The 24322-nt window shown below is 57.8% G+C and overlaps 2 protein-coding genes and 1 pseudogene across 2 annotated transcripts, besides 1 other annotated feature; 1 reads left to right on the top strand and 2 right to left on the bottom strand.

Moving 5' to 3' along the window:
- Positions 1 to 1463, bottom strand: NCLIV_051560 (annotated as a pseudogene; the record flags this gene model as incomplete).
- Positions 1 to 1463: a sequence feature (5' section of unspliced gene traversing gap. 3' section is NCLIV_051561).
- A 1747-nt stretch (positions 1464 to 3210) lies between these two features.
- Positions 3211 to 5721, top strand: NCLIV_051550 (conserved hypothetical protein; the record flags this gene model as incomplete). The annotated part of the gene is made up of 2 exons (XM_003884709.1): positions 3211 to 4273; positions 4703 to 5721. 2 exons carry the CDS (start codon positions 3211 to 3213, stop codon positions 5719 to 5721), a joined length of 2082 nt encoding a protein of 693 aa, XP_003884758.1.
- Positions 5722 to 7146: 1425 nt separating this feature from the next.
- Positions 7147 to 24105, bottom strand: NCLIV_051540 (conserved hypothetical protein; the record flags this gene model as incomplete). The annotated part of the gene is made up of 21 exons (XM_003884708.1): positions 7147 to 7232; positions 8144 to 8662; positions 9004 to 10722; positions 11110 to 11466; positions 11766 to 11946; positions 12295 to 12576; positions 13117 to 13221; positions 13536 to 13722; positions 14356 to 14502; positions 15163 to 15239; positions 15621 to 15699; positions 16171 to 16221; positions 16509 to 16760; positions 17133 to 17348; positions 17850 to 18672; positions 19385 to 19583; positions 19861 to 19957; positions 20849 to 21072; positions 21796 to 22319; positions 23263 to 23404; positions 23743 to 24105. The coding sequence occupies 21 exons, from the start codon at positions 24103 to 24105 to the stop codon at positions 7147 to 7149; spliced, it is 6630 nt and encodes a 2209-aa protein (XP_003884757.1).
- Positions 24106 to 24322: the final 217 nt, after the last annotated feature.

Below are 24322 nucleotides of genomic sequence, written 5' to 3'. Positions count from 1 at the left end.
AAGAACGTGACGACAAAAATGATCGCCAGCGCCACGGTACAGATGCCGACAAAGACGCTGAATCCTTGCTTGAGCAAGAAGTCAGACGGCAGCACGATCGCGACGGTCGCCACCCAGTTCAGCGCAGACGCAAGACCGGCGGCTCCCTGCTTGATTTCAGGCGGGAAGATTTCGTGCAGGTAGATCCACAGCACTGGACCGTACCCCACGGCGAAACCGACGATGAAGATGTACACACACGCGACGGTGACCCACTGGACTGCGGTGTTGTTCTGGTCGACCAGGTTCGCAACGAAGGCGATGCACATTGCGACAAACATGAGTGCCTGGGAGAAGAGGAGCAACTGGCGACGGCCGAGACGGTCCACCAGCGGAATGGTAATGACGGTCAGCACGACGTTCAACGCGGTGAACCCGACGGTCAGACCGGTGATCGCAGCTTGCGGGAGTTTCAGGGACGAGTACAGGTTGTTGCTGTTCGCCACGAGTACGTTGATGCCCGTGAACTGCTGCATGATGGAAAGGAGGCATGCAAGAAGAATCACCGATCGGTAAGTGGGGTGCAAAATGGCTTTCCACACGGTCAGCTGCTGGGCACGCTGGATTTTTTGCTGATACCGTCCGGTGACAATGCGTTGCATCTCGACGTCAACGTTGTCGCGGCCATAGATCTCGCGCAATAGAGCGGCCGCCTTGGCCTTCTGTTTCTTCTCAACCATGTACTGCGGGGTCTCGAAGGGGAAGACGAACCACAGCAGCCAGATCGCGACCAAACTGACGAGTGCGGGAACCCCCAGCATCACTCGCCACCACGCTTGCTGGAACGTGCTGACCTTGTACACTTCGCCTCCTGCAGGAGCGTTGCCGAAGGCGAGACCCAGCACCGTACCGACGAAGATGCCGAGCGTGATGAACAGCTGGTGGAAGGTGCCGAAAAATCCTCGGCGGTCATCTGGAGTAACCTCCGAGCAGTACATGGGGACACAGACGGTGAACAGACCGACTGCGACGCCCACGACCAGTCGCGCAATCAAAAGTGTCGGGAACCCCTCAGCAGCGGCTGACAGGATGCAACCGAGAGTGCACACGCAATGCGTGAAAATGAGCGACGCGCGTCGTCCAAAATCCGTGAGACGCCCTCCGAGGAGGCATCCTGCGCAGGCGCCAAGAAACACGGCTGTGTTAATAAGAGAACCGTACACCAGTCCGGCGTCACAGTCGGAGTAGTGACCTCCGCTTTCATCTTTGCACCACCCGAAGTCGAGGATAATGAACGCCTTCGAGGTGTTCAACGCAGAGAGGTTGAAGCCGAACTGGAAAGAACCAAGAACCGCAACCATGACCAACTGGGCCGCAGTCCCCATACAGGAGCAGGCTCTCGAAGCGTACGCCTCGGGTGGGATATCCCAGAGAGATTCAGCCTCTCTCTTTAGGCTCTTCTCGCGCATCTCCTCCGTTGCCATCGTGAACGCGGATCCCACAAAACCAGTCGCGGGGTGCTGAAGAGGGGGGAACGGCTGGGAACACCCACATAAAACAAAGCAAGGAAATGAAGGCGTTGTTTCGGCTCTGGGATACGCTTCCCTGAGAACGACTGATCCAAAATGGACACGCAAAAGACCGTAGCAGCAAAAACTCTAAAAAAGACCCCCCCCCCCCCCTCCCCACGTCTAGCTGAGAAGCCGAGAGAACCTACACGAACCGGTGGGCAACGGACGGGACGAACGGAGAATCACTGGGCTTAAGTGGAAGACGTGATTTCGGACGATGCGTCACACGGAACAAAAAAGCGCAACACAAATGTGGCTGATCGGCGCTGCTGCGTTTTTCTGCAGAAGCTTCGGGAAACAGAAAACAGGCGCGGCGCACTACCATGAAAAAAATGCTTGACCACGCCCACGTGGTGACACATACGCCAAGGGACGCTTACCTAAAGAGCAGTGTACGACTGCCTGCAGGAAATGCAGACTTTTTGAAGATCGGGCCGTTAAAAACGGAAATGCATCTTTTGGTACGGCACACTGCGGGGAGATTTACAAATGGTGCGAGAACACTGCGAGGTCGAGGGCGTTGCGGGGTACAACATCACCCAGGCCGGCAAATCCGGCGGCGTGCAAATCACCAAAACCGGTGGTGAGGCACTGTTGCCGCACCTTCGTCACTGGATGCTGGACGGGTATAGCCTCGCGCGCGATCCGATGGACCACAGCCCTGTCACCACCCTCTCCTTACACAAACGCTATCTGAACTCAGAGCTCCCACAAAGCGACGGCGCTCGCCTCTCGCTTACGCAGGGAGACGCGGCTGTCTTTTCCAGGAGGCAGAGATAGATGTACGGATGCTCGTGCGGGCAACACTGGTGAGCGCGAGCTCGCCAGGCAAAATTCAGTGGACCACGTCCTTTTTCTTCCGGGTAAAAGGCCTGTGGGCGACTGCGCGAGTTGTTAGTGACCTTTGCTCCATACACTTTTAAAACATACCCATTCTGGCGGGTAGGCTCTGCTTGTCGCAAAGGTCAGGTCACCGTGCGCCTCTTTTTTTACCAGCAACTCGACAGGTGACGCATCGCTGAAAACGCAGCTCCCAAGCGAAGACGCGGGCGGCTCATGTTTCCGCAGCACATTGTAGGCGAGAATTACAGGCATTGCACCACTTCTGACTCTCTTGTGTGGAATTTTGCTGAATGAGATGGACTGGAGACTGCGTTTTCGCGTATAAATCGTAGAGGCGCGAACCCTCTTCTGTCGGGTGGGCCTTTTACTGTTGGCGGCCAAAATTGGAGAAAACTCCAACTGCATGCGACTGAAAAATTGAGAGCGTACAACCGGCGAGCAATAGGAATGAGATGAAATCCAACAACTCCAACAGTCAAAGCGGCAGTCTAACTCCTAGAAAAGGCAGATATCGGAATCCAACAGTGTCCCTCACAGACTCACTGCTTACGGAACTCGGCACAGGCACAGCGTACTGAGAGAGTGTAAGGCCTGGCTGGGGACGGCGTGACTCGCGTGCCTTTCCGTGACGCTGCCTTTTCTTATCGGCAACTCCAACAGCTCGTCACACAGTGTGCAAGCAGTGCTTGAACTTGCGGGGCGTGGCTTGGTAACCCAAAAACGTCGGCGAACTGTTAGTTGCTGCACTGGAAGCCGATCTCGAGCACGCGCGCCCGTCGTGGTGGGCGAGGCGGTGGCCTTTTCTCAGGGAGTGGCAATGATCGGTTTGCATCACATGTCCTGTCTTAATGGCGCCGTCCAGCGCGTCTGTACGGTTCATGGCCTGGGGTCGCTCCTGCCGTTGACTGCGGCCAACTTGCGAGCGCCTTGCCAAAGAAGTTTGCATGGGACTGTCGGCCCACAAGAGCGGAGGAGCCGTTGCGCATCCGGCCTTTTCCTCTCTCCTAAACGGGCTGTCGGCTTCATTTTGAAGCAGTGGCGACCGCTCCATCGACATAATTCAGTTCAGCTGACGTTCTGCGATGGGCTGTCGTCGGAAGGCCGGTCCCCCCCCGCGCATGAATCCGCCCGTCCCCCCTCTCCGGCGCTCAGCCTCTCGTGGAAGAAAGTCCAGAGGGGGAGGAACTCAACCGCACTTTGCGACCAGGGACATGGAATGAGGAGTTCTCGTTCTCTCCCGAGATTAGGGGAATTTGCGCCAGCATGCGCATTCCAACGACGCGGGCTACTCACTGGACCCCGGGGAGAGCCTTTCTCCAGGTGCTTCGCTCCCCAGCGTGGACTCGGCGGGAGAAAGGCGCTTGTCCTGAATGACCATGTCCACTCGCGTTTCGCGGCGCACTACGCTTCGTCGTGTGCCGCCGTGAACGGAACGGGAGGCGCGTCTTCGCCAGGCGTCGTTCGACGGGCGCGCTCTCCCGGAGAGAGAGGAGTGTCCGGACTCAAGATAGCGTCGGGGCTTCAGGGGCTGGCGTCCAAGAGCGAATCTCGAAAAGACACGACGGAGAATTCAGGCTTGCAAGAGGCGCGTTGCAAAGAAATCCTCAACAACCTCCCCAGCTACGTTCGCCTGGTAGAGTCCGGTCCGCTCCAGGTGTTTTTTTACCCGATTGTCCATGGGAATTCTGAAACGGCTTCCCGTTCTCCAGGAACGAGTGGCTGTGGCACAAGCGCTGAGGCGTCTCAGCTCATTCGTGTCCTGCATCCAGATTTCGTGTTCTTTTCTGCGGATCCTTCCGCACCGAAGGGCGGAGAGTCAAGTTCCAGTCAGTTTCTTGGTTGGCTGTCGAATCTCGGCATTCTGCCACGCGTATTCGGGGGTAAGGCAGAGTGTTTCCACGATCTCCAGTTGTCAAATGAGGCGACCTGTGCTCAGTACGGGTACTGTTACGTGCCTTGACTGGTGTTGCCGCAGCCTCGATAAAAGGATACGCCATTCGTTCTCTAGTGACTACTCTGCTGCTCGGCCCTATGCTAGTGTGGCGCAACATGACAGAGTATCCACTCGTTCTATGGAGTGCTCGAGCGCATGCAAACCAGTTTTGTCCCGGTGGTGTTCTAACGTTAGTAGAGGCCAGGATTGACACAGTCGCAGGGCGGATACATAGTATGGACCACGCATCGCGATTCGGGTGGTAATAAGCTTCAAGAATACTCTCATCGCGGTTAACAACAAAAGCAGTGTGAGGTACAAGATGAACCAAAGCACGTTCGCCATTATAAATGTGATGACTTCTTTCTCTTTGCAGGCTTTCTTCCTTTCTCGGACATTCGGGAACCGCTTGCGGCCGCCGACCGTGTTCGCGCGACTGTCGGATTTCTAGACCGCCCGAAGGCGGCAACAACGAATCGTTTACATCAGCAACTGCTGCAGAATAACCAATATTGCCGGGTGTACCTAGACTATGCCTCGGCGTGCAGAACACTAAAGCAGAACAGTCGGATGAAACCTCTTGGAGGCGAGCAGGTGCTGAAAGAATCGTCTGCACTTTCTCATCAACTGATGCTCAGCTTTCCTGAAGGCTTCGAGACTCTGGTGGTCGAGAGAGCGCGGTATATGGGTGGACGGCTGGCAGAATGCCTCAGTTCTGCATGCATGGAAAGACGTGTCTCGCTGGCACCGGTTAAGGACCAAGGTGACTTGAGGGAGAGCAACACAGACGCACTGACAAAGAACCGAGTTGTCAGTGTCGTAGTTTGCGACAGCGTTCTAGCAGAACGGACGGCACATGCTCTGAAAAGGATCGTAGGCGACCCTGTGTTCATGAAGCATCTCTTGTCAAGGAACGCAGGTTCTCATAACTCATCCCAAGGGGACCGGGGACCGCCGACTGTTGCCATTTACAAAAACCCCCACGAGCAGCTGGCCTCGGCTCCACCCTCACAGCTTCCCTTGTTGTTTTTCCAGATTTTTGTGCTTCCGTCTTTACTAGCTTGGCTTATCATGTGGCAAGTTCAGTTACTTGTGGGAAGGGGTTTCGGGTCACACCCGCTTGGCGACTTGCCCATTCTTCATCAGGCTGGCGAAGTTGTTGAACTCGACCTCGGCGTGGAGCAGCCTGTGGCTGAGACAGGCCGGGGCCGCCGACGGTTTGCCAGTGGTGTTAACGCTCCAGAAGAATCAGCGGTGGCTAGTGACATCGCATGTGACAGCAAACCACGGAGTATACATACTGTGCGGTCTGAATGGGAGCGCTTCGTGCCGTCTTATGTTGTATCATTGTTCTCGTCTGGTCCCCTAGGGAGATACACCGACCGTCGCTCATAAAACAGATTTGCGTTCACAATGTACGGGTATCTGTTTCCTGTCCTCACATATGCCCACATATGTGGAACTACCGTTATTGTACCACCGTCGGGAGAGACTTGACCAGGCTCCCCAACTAGGGTTAAAAAGCGAAAGAAGTGCGTGATTCCTGAGCTCGGTTGCATCTCTCGGTGGACAGCGGGACTGACAGGGAAAGAACATACCACCGGTTAAACAATTCCTCTGCTAGAAAATGTCGCCGCATTGCCTGTTGTTTATACGGAAAGTATGAGACCGCAGCCACTTCCGTGTCTACAATCCTGCCGGATAGCGTTAGGGCGCCGCACTACGCGAGGTGTATTCCAGTGGCAAAAAAAGTACAAATTAGCTGTATGCATTCGGGAGCACCGCGGGAGAGGTTGATACGAAGCTTACACCGAACAACTACCATGTAGTAGTGTGTCACGGCAACGGCGACCGAAATACCAGCACGGACAGGGAGTACAGAGGCGAGCTAATGGACTGCCAACCTGTTCAAAAGATAATCCGTTGACCGCTACTGGAGATCTGATACTCACGCATCCGTGGACTCAAAAATCTCCAGAGAACGGCAAATAGTTCATTGCAGTTAGGCAGTCAACAACAACAATTATTGGACAAGACGGGACGATCCACCGCTCTCGATTGACAAGTACGCTCCACATAAAAACGGCTTACCCCTCACCACCTGCACGGCCGCTACCGACTTTGAGCAAGCTTAACGCACGCAAAGGGATCACCTTTGACTTTCCGGAACTCGGCTTTTTTGTACACAACACACTAGTTTGCTCGAAGACAGAAAAAAGTTCTTTCGGCCCAGGTAGGCTTTACTCTTCGTTCACCCGCGGAAATGACGACATACACTCTGCGTTTCACTAGGTTTCCTCTGTGGCAGTCTTGCCAGCACCATGTGTCCACAAGCGGGATGAGCGTCCGATAAACTCCCAAAGGAAAACCTGTTTCATCGACGTTAGCGCCTCTTCCAGCCTTCGTTTGCTACCTCTTTCACCATCTCCTTTCACCTCTTTGTCCTCGTTTTCATTCCCACAACCTGCTGTTCCAGCCACTCTTTCGGAAGAGAGCCGCACTGCTATTCGCGCGATTGTGTTTCACTGCCTTCGGCCGAATGCCCTCGTGGCAAACAACAAGCCTTCCCTTCACGAAAGGCGCGTTTCAAGTGGCCCCAATAAAAACCTGCCCCCCAGACAATTTGGCCAGAAACGTTGAGTACTTTCATTCGACTGCGTGTGCACTCCTCATGGAACACATCCGCCTCAGCTCCGCACGGAGCTGCGGCTGACCACGCGAAGTCCAGGCAAAAAACCACGTCGTGTATCGTCCAGGTTTTTTGTGTCCTGGCTATTTCCCTTCGCTCCTCCACTTTTTTTTGCGGCCCATCGAAACACCTCATTCGGGGTGGTCTTGCGCTCCGCTACTGACGGGATCGAACTTTCCGGATCTGATGAGATCTTGGTGCTCAGCGTATGTGCGGGCTACAACCGAAGGTGTCATGGCATCAGTGTAGATGCAAAGAGTGTTGAAACAGCCGAAAGGCATTTCGAATTTACCGTGGCGAGAGCGTGCGTTGCCGAAGCAAGTGACAGAGCTGTCGCACGTCGCTGGCGCAGCCCCCGCGTAGACGCCATCTAAGTAAAAAAACTGACATCTCTTCTCGCGGGTAACTGCTAACTGGTGCCACCCGGCACTCAAGCTCCTGAGTGTAGCAGTCGAACTGATGAACGGTGAATAACCGTCAGAACTGGGACGTTCCGAGCGACGCGCGGCCCGACAGAGCGGCGGTGTACAGACACCTGAGAGAAAAATCCACAGACGCGTGCGTGAAAGCATGACAGTTCCCCAGGCGACATCGGCAGCTCTGGAAATCCTTTCAGGTTCGAATTACCCGATTTCCCGCCTTTTCGCACTGCTTCGGAAACCACCTGAGCGTATACACCGGCGCGTGGATGCGAAACCCGAGGGTCCCGAACAAGACAGACGTTCAGGAGACCACCCTATCCAATTCACGCTTCTCGCTGTCGAACCTCAGCCACGTTTGTCGTGGATAAAACGTCTCTGGCACACGCACTATTATCAGCGAACCCCTAGATACAGTTTGCACGGAATGTAGATACAACTATGTACAAATATATATATATATATATATATATATATATATATATAGCTATATATAGCTATATATAGCTATATAGTAGATGATCATGTTCACAAACATACGTGCGTACATAACCTGCTGGTGGTTGTTCAAGGGTTTGACTCTGTCATGGATTGTCGCGATCCATTAGGCGCAAGTGTACTGCGATGTCGACTCTTTTTTAGAGTGATAACTTGCAGGGACTGTCGTGTGCGGACTGTATGTCCTTCCTGCGGATGCGTATGTCCTTACCTAGTGTTTCACCATCCCGGTCGACGGCCACATGAGCATCTCCATCTTTTCCGCCAACAAGAGCGTGGAACATTCCTGTGTTTTCAATTGGCGTTTGAATCCAGCCTACGATTGTCCACGCGCGCTTGCAACTGACGGCGGGGTGGATGCGAATGCCGCCCCCGGACTCCACCTGGCGTCTTTGCCTTTCTAAGGCGAGGCTCCGTACACAGTCGAAGGCGACGTGCTGCCCAGAGACGCCCACTGCGAACTCGTCGATGTGGAACACGCGAATATCGTGTTTCTGTGCAGCCACCTGAGGCAGAAGAACCACGCTCTCCCCATCGGAGCAAATTTGGAAAGACATGTAGCCTTTGTAAGCCCGACCGTCGTCTGGTTGCGAGAAGCTGTCCACGCGATTCTCGCCGTCCTCTTCGTTCTCTCCCTGAGACGAATCCCCGGCTGTCAGTGTCTCGTCGCCAGGGCCTTTGCTGGCAAGTCTGCGAGACCCGACGGGATCGGGGAAGTCGACTCTGTACTCTGGAGGCACAGCGACAGACACCATACACCATGCAGAGAAACAAAACATGGGCGGAAAGGCGTTCTAGGGAATCGGTTACATCGGATGCATCACACCAGCGAAGTAGACTGACCAGGGGACTTCACGGCACGGCTGCAACGCGAAAAAAACCGGGACGCAAGGATATCTAACGGACCCAAAAACGAAACGGAAGCACCCGCGACGCGGCGCAAGGCCTTGCCCAGCCCCGCCGACGAGTCGGCCCCTCCGCCGTTCCAACAGCTGTGGGCTCGAATCCCCCCTCGCCACGTTTTATTCACAGATTTGAACGCCTGCCAGTCGTCTCTCTGCGGTCGCTCACTTGCGTATTCGCTGGCGACCTCGGCGGCGCCAAAGTACTTGCCGTATATGGACACCTGGGCGAACGTGCCCCAGGGCTTATTTCCAGTCGCCGCGTTGCCGAGAAAGCGGATGTCCTCCCACGTGGACTTGGGGAGGTACCCCCTCAGCGTTCCATCTGCGTAGAACGCTTGGCCCGCTTCATTCGCGACGACGCAGAGGTGGTGCCATCCTTTGGCGAGATCTCGAATATCGAATCCCGAGGGGTATTCTTCCCGCTGACACCCGTCGCTGTCTACCGACGCGTCGTCAGAGGCGTCGGACGCTTCGGTCGACGACTCGGTTCCCTCGCCCCGCGCGTTCCGCTTCGCACAGTACATCACGCCGACGCTTCGCTGGTCCTTCAGGACGCACACGTGGAAGTCCGCTTCGCCAGCAACGAGGACGTGCGCGGCTTCGGTCTGCGGCAGCGGTGTGTAGATCCACGCAAAGACCGTCCACGCTCGGACGGGAACGAGCTCTCTGTCGACTTCTACGGCTGGGTCTAAAGCGACGCAACTCCCGTTCGCCGTCGACCCTCCATGCGCTCGCTCAGTCGCGCCGCGGGAAGGCCCCGGCGAGACCAGCGCGACGCCGCCTTTCCCAGACGCCTCGCATCTCTTGAGAGAACTGCCTGCAGCCCCTGCCTTGCGCGGCTGCTCTCGCGAGCTCTCCCGGCGGTACGTGATCGCCTTCATCTGCTCTGGAGACGCCGCACACAGCGCCCAAGTCTTCCGGGACGACGCCGGAATAAAGTACACGTCGACCAGCAGGTCGAACGCCAGAGCCCCCGGGGCGGCGGTGCCCAGACCGTACCGCCCCGCGTCCGCCGCGCCGCTTTCCCGTTTCTGGGCCGGCGGCAAGCCCTGTCCAGCTGTGGCCTTCCCCACGAGGTGTCTCTGCAGGTAGCTGTACCGCAACTTCGCTGCCTCGTCGTCCAGGTGCGTGGCGAAGACGGCGAAGTCGGACAAGGCGCCGCACACGTGCCCGCCGTCCCGCGTGTTCCCGATCGCCGCGATGTCATGAAAGCCAGCGAACGGGAGGGCGAGCGCCGAAATGGACCCCACGCACTCGCCGTCCCAGTAGTAGCTCGTGCCGGACTCGCACCGCGACACCACGAGGTGGTGCCAGCCCGCCTGCAGCTGCTTGTCTGCGCGGGCGACTCTCGCCTTCTCCGAGGCGTGCGCTTTCGCCTCGAAGAACCCCAGGTCGCCCCCTGGGAGGTCGCCTGTCTCGACATTTTGAGCCCCCCGCGCAGCGAGACTCGTTCGCGCGTCTGCCGCGTCCGAGCCGCAGTTCGAAGCCACGTCGCTTGCAACGCTCTCCTCCTCGTCTCGCTCTGGAAAGAGGAAAAGCCCAAAGTGGAGCTGGCGATTCGCCGCAGCCTCCTTCTTCTCCGCCACCGCGTCTTTATAGTCCCCCTCGGCTGCTTCGCGCTCCCGCCTTCGCTGCGCGGTGCGGCTCGGGCCTTGCCGCAAACAGCAGATCACGTCCCCGTCGCTGTCCGCGCACAGAGACCGGTAAATCCCCACGCTCGACGCAGAAGCCGAAGGCGGAGGGAGCGGCAGGAGCACCCAACACTCGATCGCGTAGCGCGCGTGCAGAGCCACAGGCGGATCCAGCACAATAACCGATCGCGGATTCTGCGACAAATCGAGCCCCGTCAAATCTCCCGACGGCCCCGCTACCGCCCGAAAGTTCCCTGCAGAAAGCCAGGCGACAAGAAACAGAACTTGCAACGCTCCGGAGAGGCGCCCGACACTGCGAAGGAACAGACCTACCGACCGTCACACCTTTGTACTCTTACACACATGCATATATGCGTGGATTGGGGCCGATACCTTCTTGGGGTTTTCGTTTGCAGAGCTCCCACAGAAGGCAGAGGATCCACCTGCCGATGCGTCTCTACGTGCAAAATACCCGTATTTGTTCGTCCAAGTGAACCATACATACATATGTGTATAATTGTATACGTGTACACACATAGGGCTCTGACCAGTGCGCCTGAAGCTGGGCATGTATGTTTCTTGCCGACCGGGCACGTGGGCGTTGCGCGTTTCGGCCTGACGTGTCTCCGCGTGGGGCGTACCTCGGAAGAAAACGTCTCGACCGTCCTCGGCAGAAATGTGGTGTCCGAGAACATGGAGCTGGAAGCTTTTGACGGCGCCGAGCGGGTCATCGCGTCCCGGCCCCGCCGCCGGGCTGCTGGCCTTCGCGCGCTCCTGGGCACGCGCTTCGGGGGCTCGATCGATGCAGGGGAGCGCATTGGGGAAGATGAGCTTGAAGTCGCGATACAGCGCGTACGTTTGCTCCAATAGCCGCTTCCGCCGCAGCCGTTTCGGCTCGGCCTCGGCGAACTCGTAGAGCTGAAGGCCCGCGCGGAATCCCGCCGTCTCGCCCTCCTCCTCCAAGCTGGCCAGCCGCAGGAACGCACCCGCGTCGGCATCTGAGGGAGACAGTCCACCGAGAAGAACGCAAACGATGAGGCGCTCAGCGCCGGCAGAGACGGATGGCGGGAACGCTTCGAGAGGGGGCGCCCAAAGAATCGTTTTCATGTTACATCAGATACGTAGTATCCTGCAAGTAGCCGAGGTACCTACGCGTTGTCGAAGGCAAGCGCCAAGCAGCTCCAGAGCCGCCAAAAGAGAGAGACGAAGCGCGTGGTTGGCGCGTCTGTGTGCGGGTCGCTCCGACCGCTCCCATTCCTGCTTGCACCCGCCTTGGATCTGTCCCTTTTCATCTCACCTTCGGACGCGGCTCGAGACCCGGTTGCGTCTTCGTCGACGACGCGCCGAACGCGGATGTCTTCTGCGTCCTGATCTGTGCCGGTGGCGAGGAAGCGGCGCCGCGGCAGCTCTCGCGCAATGTGAAAGTGGTGATCAGAGAGATCGAGCAGCAGGCACTGCAAGGTGATGCGACAGGCCTCCTGGGAAGGAAAAGACGCGTTTCCACAAAACACAGATGGCGACCATCCACGTGAGTCCAGAGAAGCAGGCTGCTTTCGAACAAAGCATTTCAGAGACACACGTCGGACGAGGGACGACACACTGTGTCAAGGCGGCTCCTGGAGAAAACCGACGCGGTTCACGCACATGAGCGCATTCTGCAGGTGTACCCGTGCGGCGGCTCCTCCGCCGAAAGAGAGGCCCAAGATCTGCAGCGCAGCGAGCTCCCCGGAGCTGACGGGAACCTCGTCTTTGGCGCTTCGATGCCAGTCTCTGCTGACCTAAAGCCTAGCGCTACCGCTCGGCACACACGCGATCGTTGTCCTTACAGCCTTGAGGACGTTCCACTCGCGCACATCCTCTCGATAGAGCCCAGCGCCTCGGCGCCCCATGTGAGCAATGTCTTCTGCGCGCGCCTGCTGCAAGAGTCTGTCGGCTTTCTGCTTGGTGCTGGCCAACTCCAGCGTCACGTCGTCCAACTCGCTGTAGCGGAGAAGGCCGAGTTCCCACCCGCAAGCAAACGCCTCACTCAGACTGGAGACCGAGAAGCGCGAAAAGACGCGCATCATCGCGTTTCGATGCTTCAGAAAAAGCTTCAACCCGCCATCCAGCTGAACAGACACAGGGGCCCGACACCACGATACTTAATGCACTGAACATGATGGTCATGCAAAGCACAAAAGTTCAAGTTAAGGAGTCCTTTGGTTCAAGCTTGTACTCGGAAGAGACGCCGCGAGGGCGGAGCGAGGCCGAACGTCAGAGAGCGACACCGAACCTCTCGCCAAAAGAGGCAGCCTCTCTGCCATCAGATTTCGAGCAGTCAATCAATCCTTCCAGCGGACAGGAAAGAACGGAGGACAGGACACAGGAAAGAACGGAGGCCAGGACACAGGCCGGAGCACCCGCGCGTCTCAGGGTTCCCACTGGTCTTCGCCGAGTATCATTTGAGCCGCAAAGAGCAACTAGGCCGGGGAGGAGAATGTCGGATTTTTTTTCTGCATTCGGTCACGCCGTGCGTCACCCCCACGAGTTGACACCGCTTGGTGTGGACGTGCGAGGCGCGAGAAAAGGAGGCGCCATCTAGGTGACATGTGCATTTTATCTGGGTTCGCGCGTCGATCCCTTCGGCAAGTTTTTGTTTTCTGACGCACCTCCTCGACGTCGAACCCGAGCTTCTCGAGCGCCGCCCGCGCTTCGGGTTTCTCCATCGTCGGGAACGTGTCGAGGAACGTCAGCCGCTCGAAGGCAGCCAGAGCCTGCAGAACGGGAAGAGTGGGGAGAACACCGAAAGCAATCGGGATGCATGCACTGGAGTGAACCGGTGTCAGCCAGGTGAGCGGCGCGTGCGGGCCTCGCACGCGTCGCCGACTAGGCCTCTTTTTGCGAGTGGACACAATTCCTAGTCTGCGTCTGGAAACCTTCCCTTCGAGCTCTGGGGCCGGAACTTTGCCAAGCATGAGCAGAGCCGCGAGGGACGCCCCCTCGGGCCTCTGCACGTGTGTGTGTGTGTGTGTGTGAGGAGTCAGGCGTTGCCTCAGAGTGTCTCTTTTGTTCGACCGCTGTCGCTTACGCGCGGGACGCTGTTGCACGCAGTCACGGCATCCAAGAGCGCGACGTGGTCCTTCTTGGAGGTGAGGCGGAGAATCGCCGCTCGCTCGACGACGATTTCCTCAGCCCCCGGCGCAGCGTCGCCCACGCCGAGGCGGGCGTGCCGCGCCTGCTGGTTGCGCTGAGCTTCCTTGGACGCACGGTCCATCCTGAATCACAACGCGAGCAGCCAGACGCCCCGCAGTGGGAAAGCGAACGGGAGACCACAGGGTGCGGCGAACAGAAAAAACCCCGCGGGAAAGAACAGAGAGACGAAAGACAGAGTAAGAGACTCGAGGACCGGATGCCGCGGGAGAAAAGGGGTCATAGACGATTCCGCGCAGAAAACGACCTTTCGCGCCGTTCCTCGCGACACAAGCTGGAACCGAGAAAGAGCCTTCGCGGAATGGACGAGAAACACTCGTCTCGTTGCACAGGCCGCCTCCTCTTTGCTTCCCTTGTTTTTCGCCATCGCCTCTCAACTTTCCTCCGGGAGAGCGTTTCGGCAGGCGCCCTTGGCCGGATCGTCTTCCTCCGCACTTTCTTCAACACAAATCAAATCCGTTTCCTGCTGCCTCTGTCGCTTAGAAAAGCTGATACGACCGCTCCTAACGCGGCTTCAACGCGTTGTGTTCGTCTCCGCGTCTGCCTTCTTTCTCCCGTCCGCTCTCCCGGTCTTGGCCGCAACTCTCGCGGTCTCTGGTGCACCCTCACGGCCTCGTCTCTGTCTTCTGACCTGTCGCCACGCATGCACCGAAATTGCGATTGAAGTTACACAGTTCTGGATCGCAAATGTCGCCTACCGCAGAGCCTCCCAGCGTTCCTGCACGTCTTGCTCTTCGCCGTCGCCTTGCAGGGCGCGATACGTCCCCGTGTGTTTGATGGTGTTTGATGCCGCCGCGAGAACTTCGTCGACAAACGCGAACCTGTTTCTTGTTTGCTTGACGAATCTGCGCAAGACAACACCCTCACTTCCGACGCGAGGCTCGCCGCGCTCAGCAGAAACACGAGTCCAGCTCTTCCCCCATGCGCCGAAAACGCGTGTGCGATTCTGCGAAAAAACGCTGCTCGCCAAAGGGAAAGACGGTCCCGTCCGCATGCAAAACATGCACGCCCTAGCTGGTCAGCTACACAGTGTGGAAAGCGCCACACGGGTGCAGGCTAGGCCACGACTGGGGCACAAAACTGGGGCCTTGTCCTTCCCATCAGTCTCAGAGAGCAAACAGAGTCTGGGTAAAAAACACGCGACGGCTGCACGATGCGTCTGGGCTGAGGTAGGAAACACGCCCCCTTGTCACTTGGCACATTCGCGCCCAGAAGACAAAAGCACACACTCTGTGGAGGGAAAGAGGGGAAATGGTTAAAGATAGGGCTACGGCCACGGCGGCCTTGTCTCTCACTGCCACCGCGCGGCTCGGCATCACCGGGACGCGCGCAAGAGCTTTGGAGAGACGTGCAGGCTGCACAGGCCTCAGATCCTTTCGCGTCTCCGCGCTTCTTTTCGCTCGTGTTTGGGTTTTTCGCTACCGCGAGGAGCAGACTTGCGTGGACGAGTGGGAAAGGAGACGTGTGGAGTCTTGTCAGGACAAGGCCCTCGTTGGCGGGCGTACCCGCTTTCGACCAGCGCGCAAACGCCGGCGCAGAGGAAGAAAATGATTTGGAGGAGAAACGCGACGATTCCAATGCCCTGGCGCGACAGCGCAGAAACTCCAAGAGAGGCGAGACCCGCGTAACCGGTGGACGCGGGCGAAAAACCGCGACAGCAGCGAAGAGACAGAGCGCGAGGGCTACGAACGGATGCGGGAAAGCAAGCGACAACGACCAGGCGGGGCAACCCGCGGGCGAGACGCGCTCCAACGCAGCAGGCTGCGGAACGAGGCAAAACAAAGAGAGGGAGGCGCCCCAGCAGCGAGGCCCACGCGCCGAAAAGGGTGCAAATCGCGATGCCAAGATTGACAGAGAAGATCCGCGACACAGGGTGCGAAGGAGGCGAGAAAGCGAAAAGGGCCAGGGGACGCGTGACGGGTGCGTGTGAAGAAACAGGAGAGACGAAAAGCGCTTCACTTACGGAAGCGACGCTGGTGCCCGGAGCGATGTTCTGGTAATACGTGTAAATGTACAGGGCAATCGCCGCCGCGCACGAAAGCCTACAGAGAGCACGGGTTCGCATCGAAGAGGAAAGCACATGTATGCAACACTGACCAGCTCTGTTCGCCGTCGGGAGGCTCGTCCAGGCGGGGACGAAAACCCCGACTTGGAACTCCACAGATACACCGCAGTGAAGATGCATGCAGTCCCTGTGGACGTTTGGAGCCCATTCTCTCACCATACATGGTGAGTACATGCAGAACGGCGTCGAAACATACAAATAGCTATATACAAGTATACACCTATGTGCACATATAGATAGATATTCATAGATGCATATATGTATATATGTATGTATATATGTCTATTTGTGTCAATGCGCGCGATGTATTTACACGTGTCTTTCTGCTGTGCGTGCCGTACGATACATGAATGGATATCCCTAAAAAGTGCCTGGCGTGCATGCATCTTCGATGGCTGCCTGACAGAAATCCCTGCCGTGCCCGCGCCTCGGAAAAATGGAGACTTACACCGCGAGGTGCGAACTGAGGACGAATTTCGCCGGCTCGTACGGGTGTGCTCTGCGGGAGGAAAGGGAGGAATCGTCACTACGCGTCACATGCTATACAGTTCTGGATCGCGTATCATTTGTAGCTGGCACTGCATGCACGCAGGAAGCTGCCACACGGAGCAGCACATACAGAGGCGATCCGAAGAAGGGTGTGGAGAGACGCTTCGGGCCTGCACAGCGACGCGAGAAGACGTCTCACAGGAGACAGCGAAACGTTCCCCAGACCCCGCACGACTATCGCTCGTTTTCTGCCTTCTGCTTTGAGCTGCCTGGGAAAGGGACAGGCACGAGCCCTACATGAACAGGAATATGAGGTAGAGGCCGATGATGTTGATGCAGATGATGATTTGCGTCGAGGTGATGATCTTCAAGAAGGAGAAAGAGAAGACAATGCCCCCCGGGGCCTCGAGGGACCGCTCCAGCCTCCCGTGGCTTATCGGTGTTGATGTCACCACCAACACGAGTATGACGGCCACCACCTGGAGACCGTACGTGATGCGGTACCCTGAGCGGAAGCCGTACACTGGCCACGAGCAAAAGAGAGAATACCTGGGAACACGAGAAACAGAAGCCAGAAAGACCGCAAAGAAGAATGGCGCCACCGCCCGACTTTCGCTCCCCAAATTATTCACCCCAGTCAAAAACACATGCAAAGCCATCTACATATATATATATATATATATTATGTACGTTTTTGTGTCTCGCTCTCAAGACGCCACACACAGCTCTGCACAGGCGTGGGCCGACACGGTCTCCACAAGTCGGCGCCTCTGGATGCGGAACCTGGGCTTGTGTGGAGGGACGTCCAAATGACGGCGATACGTCGGTACGCACATACGGGCACATCTGCAACTATCTTACACCTACGTATACATGCACATGCACATGCATGTCTGTATATGCATTGGGCGTGTTGCCTACTGGTCGGTGAGCCAGATGTCATCGCCGAGCCTTCTGGACATGAAGTAGAAGTGCCCCGCAGGCAGAAGCACCAGCCACAAGACGATTCCGGCGGTTGCCGAGATGGTGAATGTCGAGGCCGAAGAGCACTGGAGGCTGAAGTCGGCGGCGAGGAACTCGTACGAGACGCCAGGGATCACGTCGTCCGTGACGCAGAAGATGCCCTTGAACAGCAGGCTGTCGAGACATCGAGGAAACAGCAAAGGGGCGAAAACCCATCTCGCGGATCGCGAACAAAGGGGACAAGGACACCCAAAATACACACGCACATGCATATAGTTCTGCAGATATATCTAGAGCGAAAAACGACAGAGATGTCGCGAAAGCGCGCGAACAGCGGTGGCAAGCGAGGACGGACACGGAGCCCCACATCTCTGCTGTCACTGCACGGGCGCAGGTTCGAGGCAAGACAGAGGATGCAGAAGCAGAAGAGACAGGCCGTTCGTTCTTCCGTTTCCCGCCTTCAAGGGCTGCACTTGTTTTCTCCTCCCTTGCTCCCCGTTCCTTCGTCTGCCTCCGCTCCCGTCCCCCCCCCCCCCCCCTGTCCCTCCCTTCCCTCCGGTTCTGCCGCCTAGCGGTGTGTGCCCTGTTCTTCGCGAACGTCTCTTCCCTCTGTTTTTCTTCTCTTCCCGGTCTCTCTCTGCACGCGCTGTTTCCCGAGTTGGAGCTCCAGCGTACGTTCCAATCGTCACGAGGCAGCTGTAGTGGAGAACGAAGAAGACGGCGAAGACCCATTTCCAGTAGCCGTACAAGTCTGCCGTGTGCATGGTCGGCATGGCAGGCACTGGCTGGGGTTTCTTCGGCTTCTTGGCGTCGAGCTCCGCCTCTTCATCCTCGGACACTTCCGCCTCGGGCGCGTCCGGCGCTTGCATCTTCCCCGGACCCGCGGCCAGCCACGCGGCGGGCACTGCCCCGCCGCCCCCTTCCGCGGGGTCATCGGGTTCCTCGTTCTGGTCCCTTTCTTTCGTGTTCGGATCGCCTCTGGCCCGAGCCACTGCGGCGCCGTCAACGGGTGCGGATGCATGCGCGGCCGCCGGCTGGAACTCCTTTTTGTCCACGCCGCTCTCGACCTGCTCGGATGACTGGAAGGAGCTCGAGTAGTACGAGTCGGAGAGATCGGGCGCCTGCAGGGGTTGTCGCAAACCCTGCGCCTTCCACGCAGTGTCGCCCTCGCCTTCTTTCGCCTCTCTCTCCTGGTCTTCCTGCACGCCGATCCGCCGCTCCAAGCCTCGCTCTCTCTTCGGCTTCTTCTTCTTCTCCGCCTTCCGGCGCTTCGCCTCGAGTTGCTTCGCCCGCCGCTCCTGCACGTCCTTCGCAGCCATCGCAGCGCGCGGCAAGCCTTCTGCGTTCTCCACCTTCTTTCCTTTCCCCTTTTTCACAAACGCCCCCGGCCGGACGGGGCCGCCCTCAGCCGCCTTCCTACGCTGCGCAGCGTCTTCCGCTCGCTTCGCCACCCGCGCCTTGATCTGCTCTCGGCGCTCCTCAGCCTCTCGCGCCAGGGCTGCATGCGCATGCGCAGACACAAGCGCACAGGAAGCGGCAGGAACGTCGGAGCTCGCTAGAGAGGCGAAGACGCAACCGACACAGCCGCAGCAGGCTCGCGGCAAGAAGCGCACCAGGCGACTGAGAGATGAGAAGGGAAACCACAGCTTGGACAGACCTAGGAACCCCACGCCAAAAATATGTAGAGCAGGCGAGTAGAGTCAGGAGGCAGTCCGACTCGAGCCGTGTCAACTGCAGAAAGACCGCAGGGAGCGGCGACGTCTGAGAGCCGGCGACAAAAGCATGACGCGCCTCAGAAAAACCGCGACGAGAGAAAGAGACGACAAAGACAGAGGGAGCTCCCGTTTGACGCTCGGGGTCCGCACAATCGGAGACCAGACGCCCGGGAATGCAGATTCTCCGTGTCGCAGCTGAGTCGCGAAAACGCCTGCCGCCGCGCAAGGTCATGGACGAGAGCCTCGCCTGCTGTCCTCGATGCAGCCGCAGCCCCCCCACCAGCGACGGCTCCCTTCTGCACGCCTTTCTCGCCTTACCAGGCATATGCAATACCAGTCAGATAACAACTGAAGCTACACTCCCGGTTACACATTATAAAATGGGATGAGGCCTCGGCATTCGGCAGCCCTGTCTCCCGCGCCCGCAGCCGTGCGCTCAAGGGCCCTCACGGTCAATTCGTTTTCTCGCGCCTCGCGTCTGGCAAGCAGACTCACCGGTCAGCTCAGTCCCTGCATGGAGAGCGGGGTTGAGGTAGACGTCCTCCGTGACACTTTGCGTCATTTCCTGCTTCAACTTTCGGACGTGCAGCTTCCTCAGCACGCCGCCAACGGCGAGAGAGCAGATGAGGTTGAAGATCGGGAAGAAAAGGCCAACAATAACAAAGGTGAACGTCGTGCCCGACCACTCGGTAAACTGCAACACGGCACACAGCCAGAAAAGGCATGCATGAGATCGACACACACATTTGCATCTGCAGCCGCCACTGACATACTCTTTCGTTTGCAGTCACACAGAGAGATACCGCCATATACAAACAAATACAGGCGTACATATGCATATAATATATATATATATATATTTGTACGCAGCGGGACATATGTTTTGTACGTTTGTTTTCATGTGCAGGCACGGCGTGTGAATCGAGAGATAAGCAGACCTGTAACAGCGACGGTGTGTCTCTGGAGCGTACCGTGTCAAGGCACTCGACCAGCGATTCGATGGGGATAGTCAGCACGAGGACGTTCCAGAGTTTTGCGACAGAGTCCATTTCCGCTGAGGCTCTAAATCTGCGGGGGGGCAGACAAGGCAGCGGCGCGGGAAGTGCATGCAGAGGGCCAGAGGCGGGAGGAGCTTGTCAAGGCGCGAAGACGACCGTTCCAGAAAAAGCAGAGTGGAAGAGACAGCAGGCCTGGGCACTGTTGCGTCTCCACGTTTCCCACGCAGAGACGCAACGGTGGACACGCCTACCGCGGAGAGGGGAAGAGAGAGACACCCGACCCGCTGGGACGGCGGAGACACAGAGCGACACGCGAGCTTGTAAAGAGACAAAAAGACAGCTGCTTCCGAAACCTCTGATTCACCACACACAAGCCTCAGGCAAACTTGGTAGTTCCAAGCCGTCCACAGGCACACATTTATGGGGATCCGTACGGCAGCACACATATGTACTCATGTGGACATTGGCACAGAGGTGTTGAGGAATCGATATACAGAATAAGGAAGTGCATTTACACGGTCGGGATGCAGCTCCCAACTTGGCGGAATTCTGCATCTTTCCCTTTTCCCCGGGCCCTGTCACTGTTCTCCGATCCCTCCAGGCGTGTATTCCCTACCACGGCCATAGTGCCCTACCAAGTGGTGCGCGCCCCCCTGGGCCACCAACGTAAACGCATGCACAAGGACACCAGCGCAAACAGATATCCTACACACATACCAATCGATACACAAATACGTAATTACATGTGACTAGGCGCACATGTAGATACATATATATATATATATATATATATATATTTGCACACAGCTATCTACGTATGTTTTTCTCCACAAAGGCATGCTGAGAAGAGGCGAGAGGCCTTGGCGAAGAGCTGAGGACTTGCGGGATCCCGGTGTGGGCGTGCGTCTTTCCGCGTCGCCTTTTTCCTTCTTTCGGCTTCGTGGCGTGGGGCCGCGCTGACCGTAAGAGGTTGAGAAGCTGCATGTGAACGACGAAGATCCGAATGATGACAATGTTCCGGTTGAAGCTGGTCGCGTCGTTGCCGCGCGCCAACCAGACAACGAGCCCCGCGACGAAGCACAAACAGAGCAGCATGAAGCCGAGAAAAGCCATCAAACCTCCGCTGCACTTTGTACAGCTCGACGCGGTGGGCTCCAGGAGCGGCAGCGTGTAGCCGTTGTCGCACTGAACGCAAACGCGAGACGCACGCGAGGGGACAGCAAGGCATGCAGCCGAGAGGCCCAGAGAACACTCGAATCGCGGCGGGACAGGCTGCGTTCGCCCGCACTCTTGGGGCCGACCACGCGGCGGCCCTCCGTCCTCCGGAAAACGAGTGCGCACCCAAACAGCCGACACACTCTTGAGAGACACGCGAAGCAGGCGAACGACGGGAGACGAGCAGGAGAGTCGCGAGAGGTCCAGGCGACACGCGCGCGCGCAGAAATCATGGAGAGGACACAGCGGAGACACCTCGGGAAGACAGAGGCGAGCGGCACGGCCCACAGCTGGGAAGCAAGAGCAAGCACAAACTGGACCAACGACACGGCGGCAAGCACACAACAGGAAGGCCATATATATATATATATATATATATATACTTTTATGGATGTACAGCTGTGGATATGCATGTACACGTATACGCATTTTTAGGGTGACGGATACACTTTCTGCGGTTTGCTTTTATGGCTTGGTGCGTCCGAGCAAATACAGATATTTCCATGTATATGTCTACATATGTATTTGTCGTTGTTCTTGTTGGGAAAGGCCAGCGCGCGGCGAGCAGTTCACAGGTTTGGCTTTTTTTTGGCGGATTTTTCTCAGGCGCATTTTTTCGACGGGGGTCGGCTTTTGCGCCTCCGGAAGGCGAGCGCGGCGAGGCGCCTCCACCCCACACGGTTGCGGCCTTACGCGGTCGCAGAGGACGCCAGTGTTGCCCTCAGTGCACGGCGAAGCGACGACGCCTGTGCAGACACCCCGCTTTCGGCACTTGAGTCGGAAGTTCAGTCCCGCGGGGTTGGCGTTTCGGAGCGTTTCGCAGAAGGGGTGCTCGACGCTGCCTTGGTCGCCTTGCCGCGCCTGCTTCGTGAAACTCCGAAAGAGCCGCGCAGATCCGCGAAACATCGTGGGAGAGGCACCCTTCTCACTCCCTTCGGGGCGGGCGACTTGGGCAGATGGACGCGCGACCAGGGGAGCGGCGGCCGCCGACAGGCTTCCAAAACTTTCAGAGCCCAGTGCCGCGTCTCCTGCCTCGTTCACCTGCATGCCGCGCACGCCATTCGCTTGCTCCGTGCCTTTTGCCCCCGACGAACACACCATGCTCCAGGACCACCAGTCCGAATCATCTGTCGGAGACGTTCGGTAACAGTACTCGAAGAGCGGTTCGCAGGCCTCGCAGGACACGCCTCCCGCTGCATTGAGAGCAGGCTTGAAGCCTGAAGACAAGCCGAGGAGAGACAGCTCTCGCAGCCGCGGTCTAGGCTGAACGTGGCGACATCAGGCACTACCGAGCCTCCCTGAGGTAGAGGCAGGACACTCGCTTCCCGGCCAACGGGAAACACAGGCGCAGCCACGGGCCGAGCCAAGAGGCGAGAGAGGAGACCGGTTGCGCAAGGCCCCCGCATCTGATATAAACTGACAGGTCCTGTGCGGCGAACTGATTCCTGAGGCTTCGAAAGCGGTAGCGCGGCTGTTCGTCAATAGACCCACGCAGAGACACTGGGGGAAACCCGCGGGGGGGAGGGGGGAGGAGCGCTGTCGCGAAGAAGCGGCGTTTCAGGCAGCAGACATCCGCGACTGCGGGGGGCTGGGACAGACACACAAGGGACACCTTGGAGGGGAGGAGACTGCGCTTCGCGGCTCGCCGGAGACAGCTGGAGGCGAGGCGCGAGTCCCAGCCAGGAAAACGCGAAACGGGGATGAAGGCGACTCACCGGACTGGCAGAAGCACGCATCCGGCGACGTTGACCCCGTAGTCTCTGTGGCTGCGGTGCGACGGAGAGGGAAAGAGAGAGGAAAGGCGATTGGGACAAAGAGTCAGCAAAGTACAGAGCCACGTACAGACGCAGCAAGATCATAGAAGGCGACATACTGAGAGCGAGGCGAGCAACACAAAGGGGGAGAGAGTCTCACAGGGACGGGGACCCAACACGAGGACGGGAATTTGAAAAGGCAATTCCAGCTCAGAACGGAAACGGCATGTCGCTTGGGCACGGGCACGTAGGGATGAGAGGCCTTGCGACAAGGAGAAAACCCGCTTTCTCGCCACGCCGTGTGTACCCGCCTGGATCGGACTGCAAGGCCAGGAGACTCGCGAGGAAGAGGAACACGAAGCTCGGCGGTCCAGACGCCTCTTAGAGAAACACCAAGTCGCCTTACTCATGTTCGCATCGCAAGCGTCGCAGACCGCGGCACCGGCGGAACTGTAGAAGCCGAATGGACAGGCCATGCATCTTTGGATCCCCACAGAGCCGTAGAAGGAGAACGTCCCAGCAGGACAGTCGGCGCACGCTGCTTGCCGCTGTAGAGGCACACGGAAAGACGCCAGAGAGCAAAGTGCCCACAAAACGACAGTCCGGTCCAGGCACGTATGCACACATGCGTGAAGACGCACACCATACGCACTGCTCATGTCCACGTGGAGGGATAGCTCATACACAGGTCCACATGCATATATATATATATATATAAACACCATGCACGTATATTTATACGTGTAGTGGATGTATATATATATATATATATATGAAGAGAGGGCAAGGCTGAGGAGGCATTCCAGTGTCTGTAAGGTGGATGCTGGCCGTGGCTGTGTCCACGTCTCTGCCGAGATGTGTACGCCAAGATTCGCACGCGCCGTACATTGTCCCAGTATTTGCCGCCGTCGCAGAGCGTGCCACTCGTCGCGAGTCCAGAGGCGAGTCGTCTGGGGCGGAATTTCGGCCCAACAGACAGGCGGGAAGCCCCGCTGAGAGACGGGCTCCTGGACGAAAGAGACGTAAGCGTCGTCCGCGCGGATGCAGCGTCACGTGGAGACAAGTTTCCTGCCGGGGGGTTCGCAACTTTGTTCGAGTTGCGCGGGAGCCCGAAAAAGGCGTGTTCACGGACAAAGAGAAGAGCGACCGCCGAGACGAGCACGATGCTCGCGAGACAGAGGAACGGCGTTCTAACCGTTGGTGCACTCCTCCGATCCCGATCCCTTCCTTCCGCCTTTGCCTCCTCCATTGAAATCCCTTCCCTTCCCGTGTGGAGAAGAGCCCGTTTCAGCTCGTGCGCTTGGGCTCGGAGTTGGCCAGCTGGTGCCGGAGGTTGAGCGTCTTGTGTCTCTCGTCTGTTTGCTGCCTGCTCTCCTCGCAGCGGATGAAGAGGAGACAGCGGCGTTGCAGAGTGACAAAAGGGAATCCGGGGGAGACAGCGGACGCCGGTCTCGCCGTCGTGTCTC

The sequence above is a fragment of the Neospora caninum genome, chromosome X (genome assembly GCF_000208865.1).
Source record: "Neospora caninum Liverpool complete genome, chromosome X".
Taxonomy (NCBI): Eukaryota; Apicomplexa; class Conoidasida; order Eucoccidiorida; family Sarcocystidae; genus Neospora; species Neospora caninum.
The sequence above is the reverse complement of the archived record's forward strand: the minus strand, read 5'-3'. Positions and strand labels throughout refer to the sequence as shown.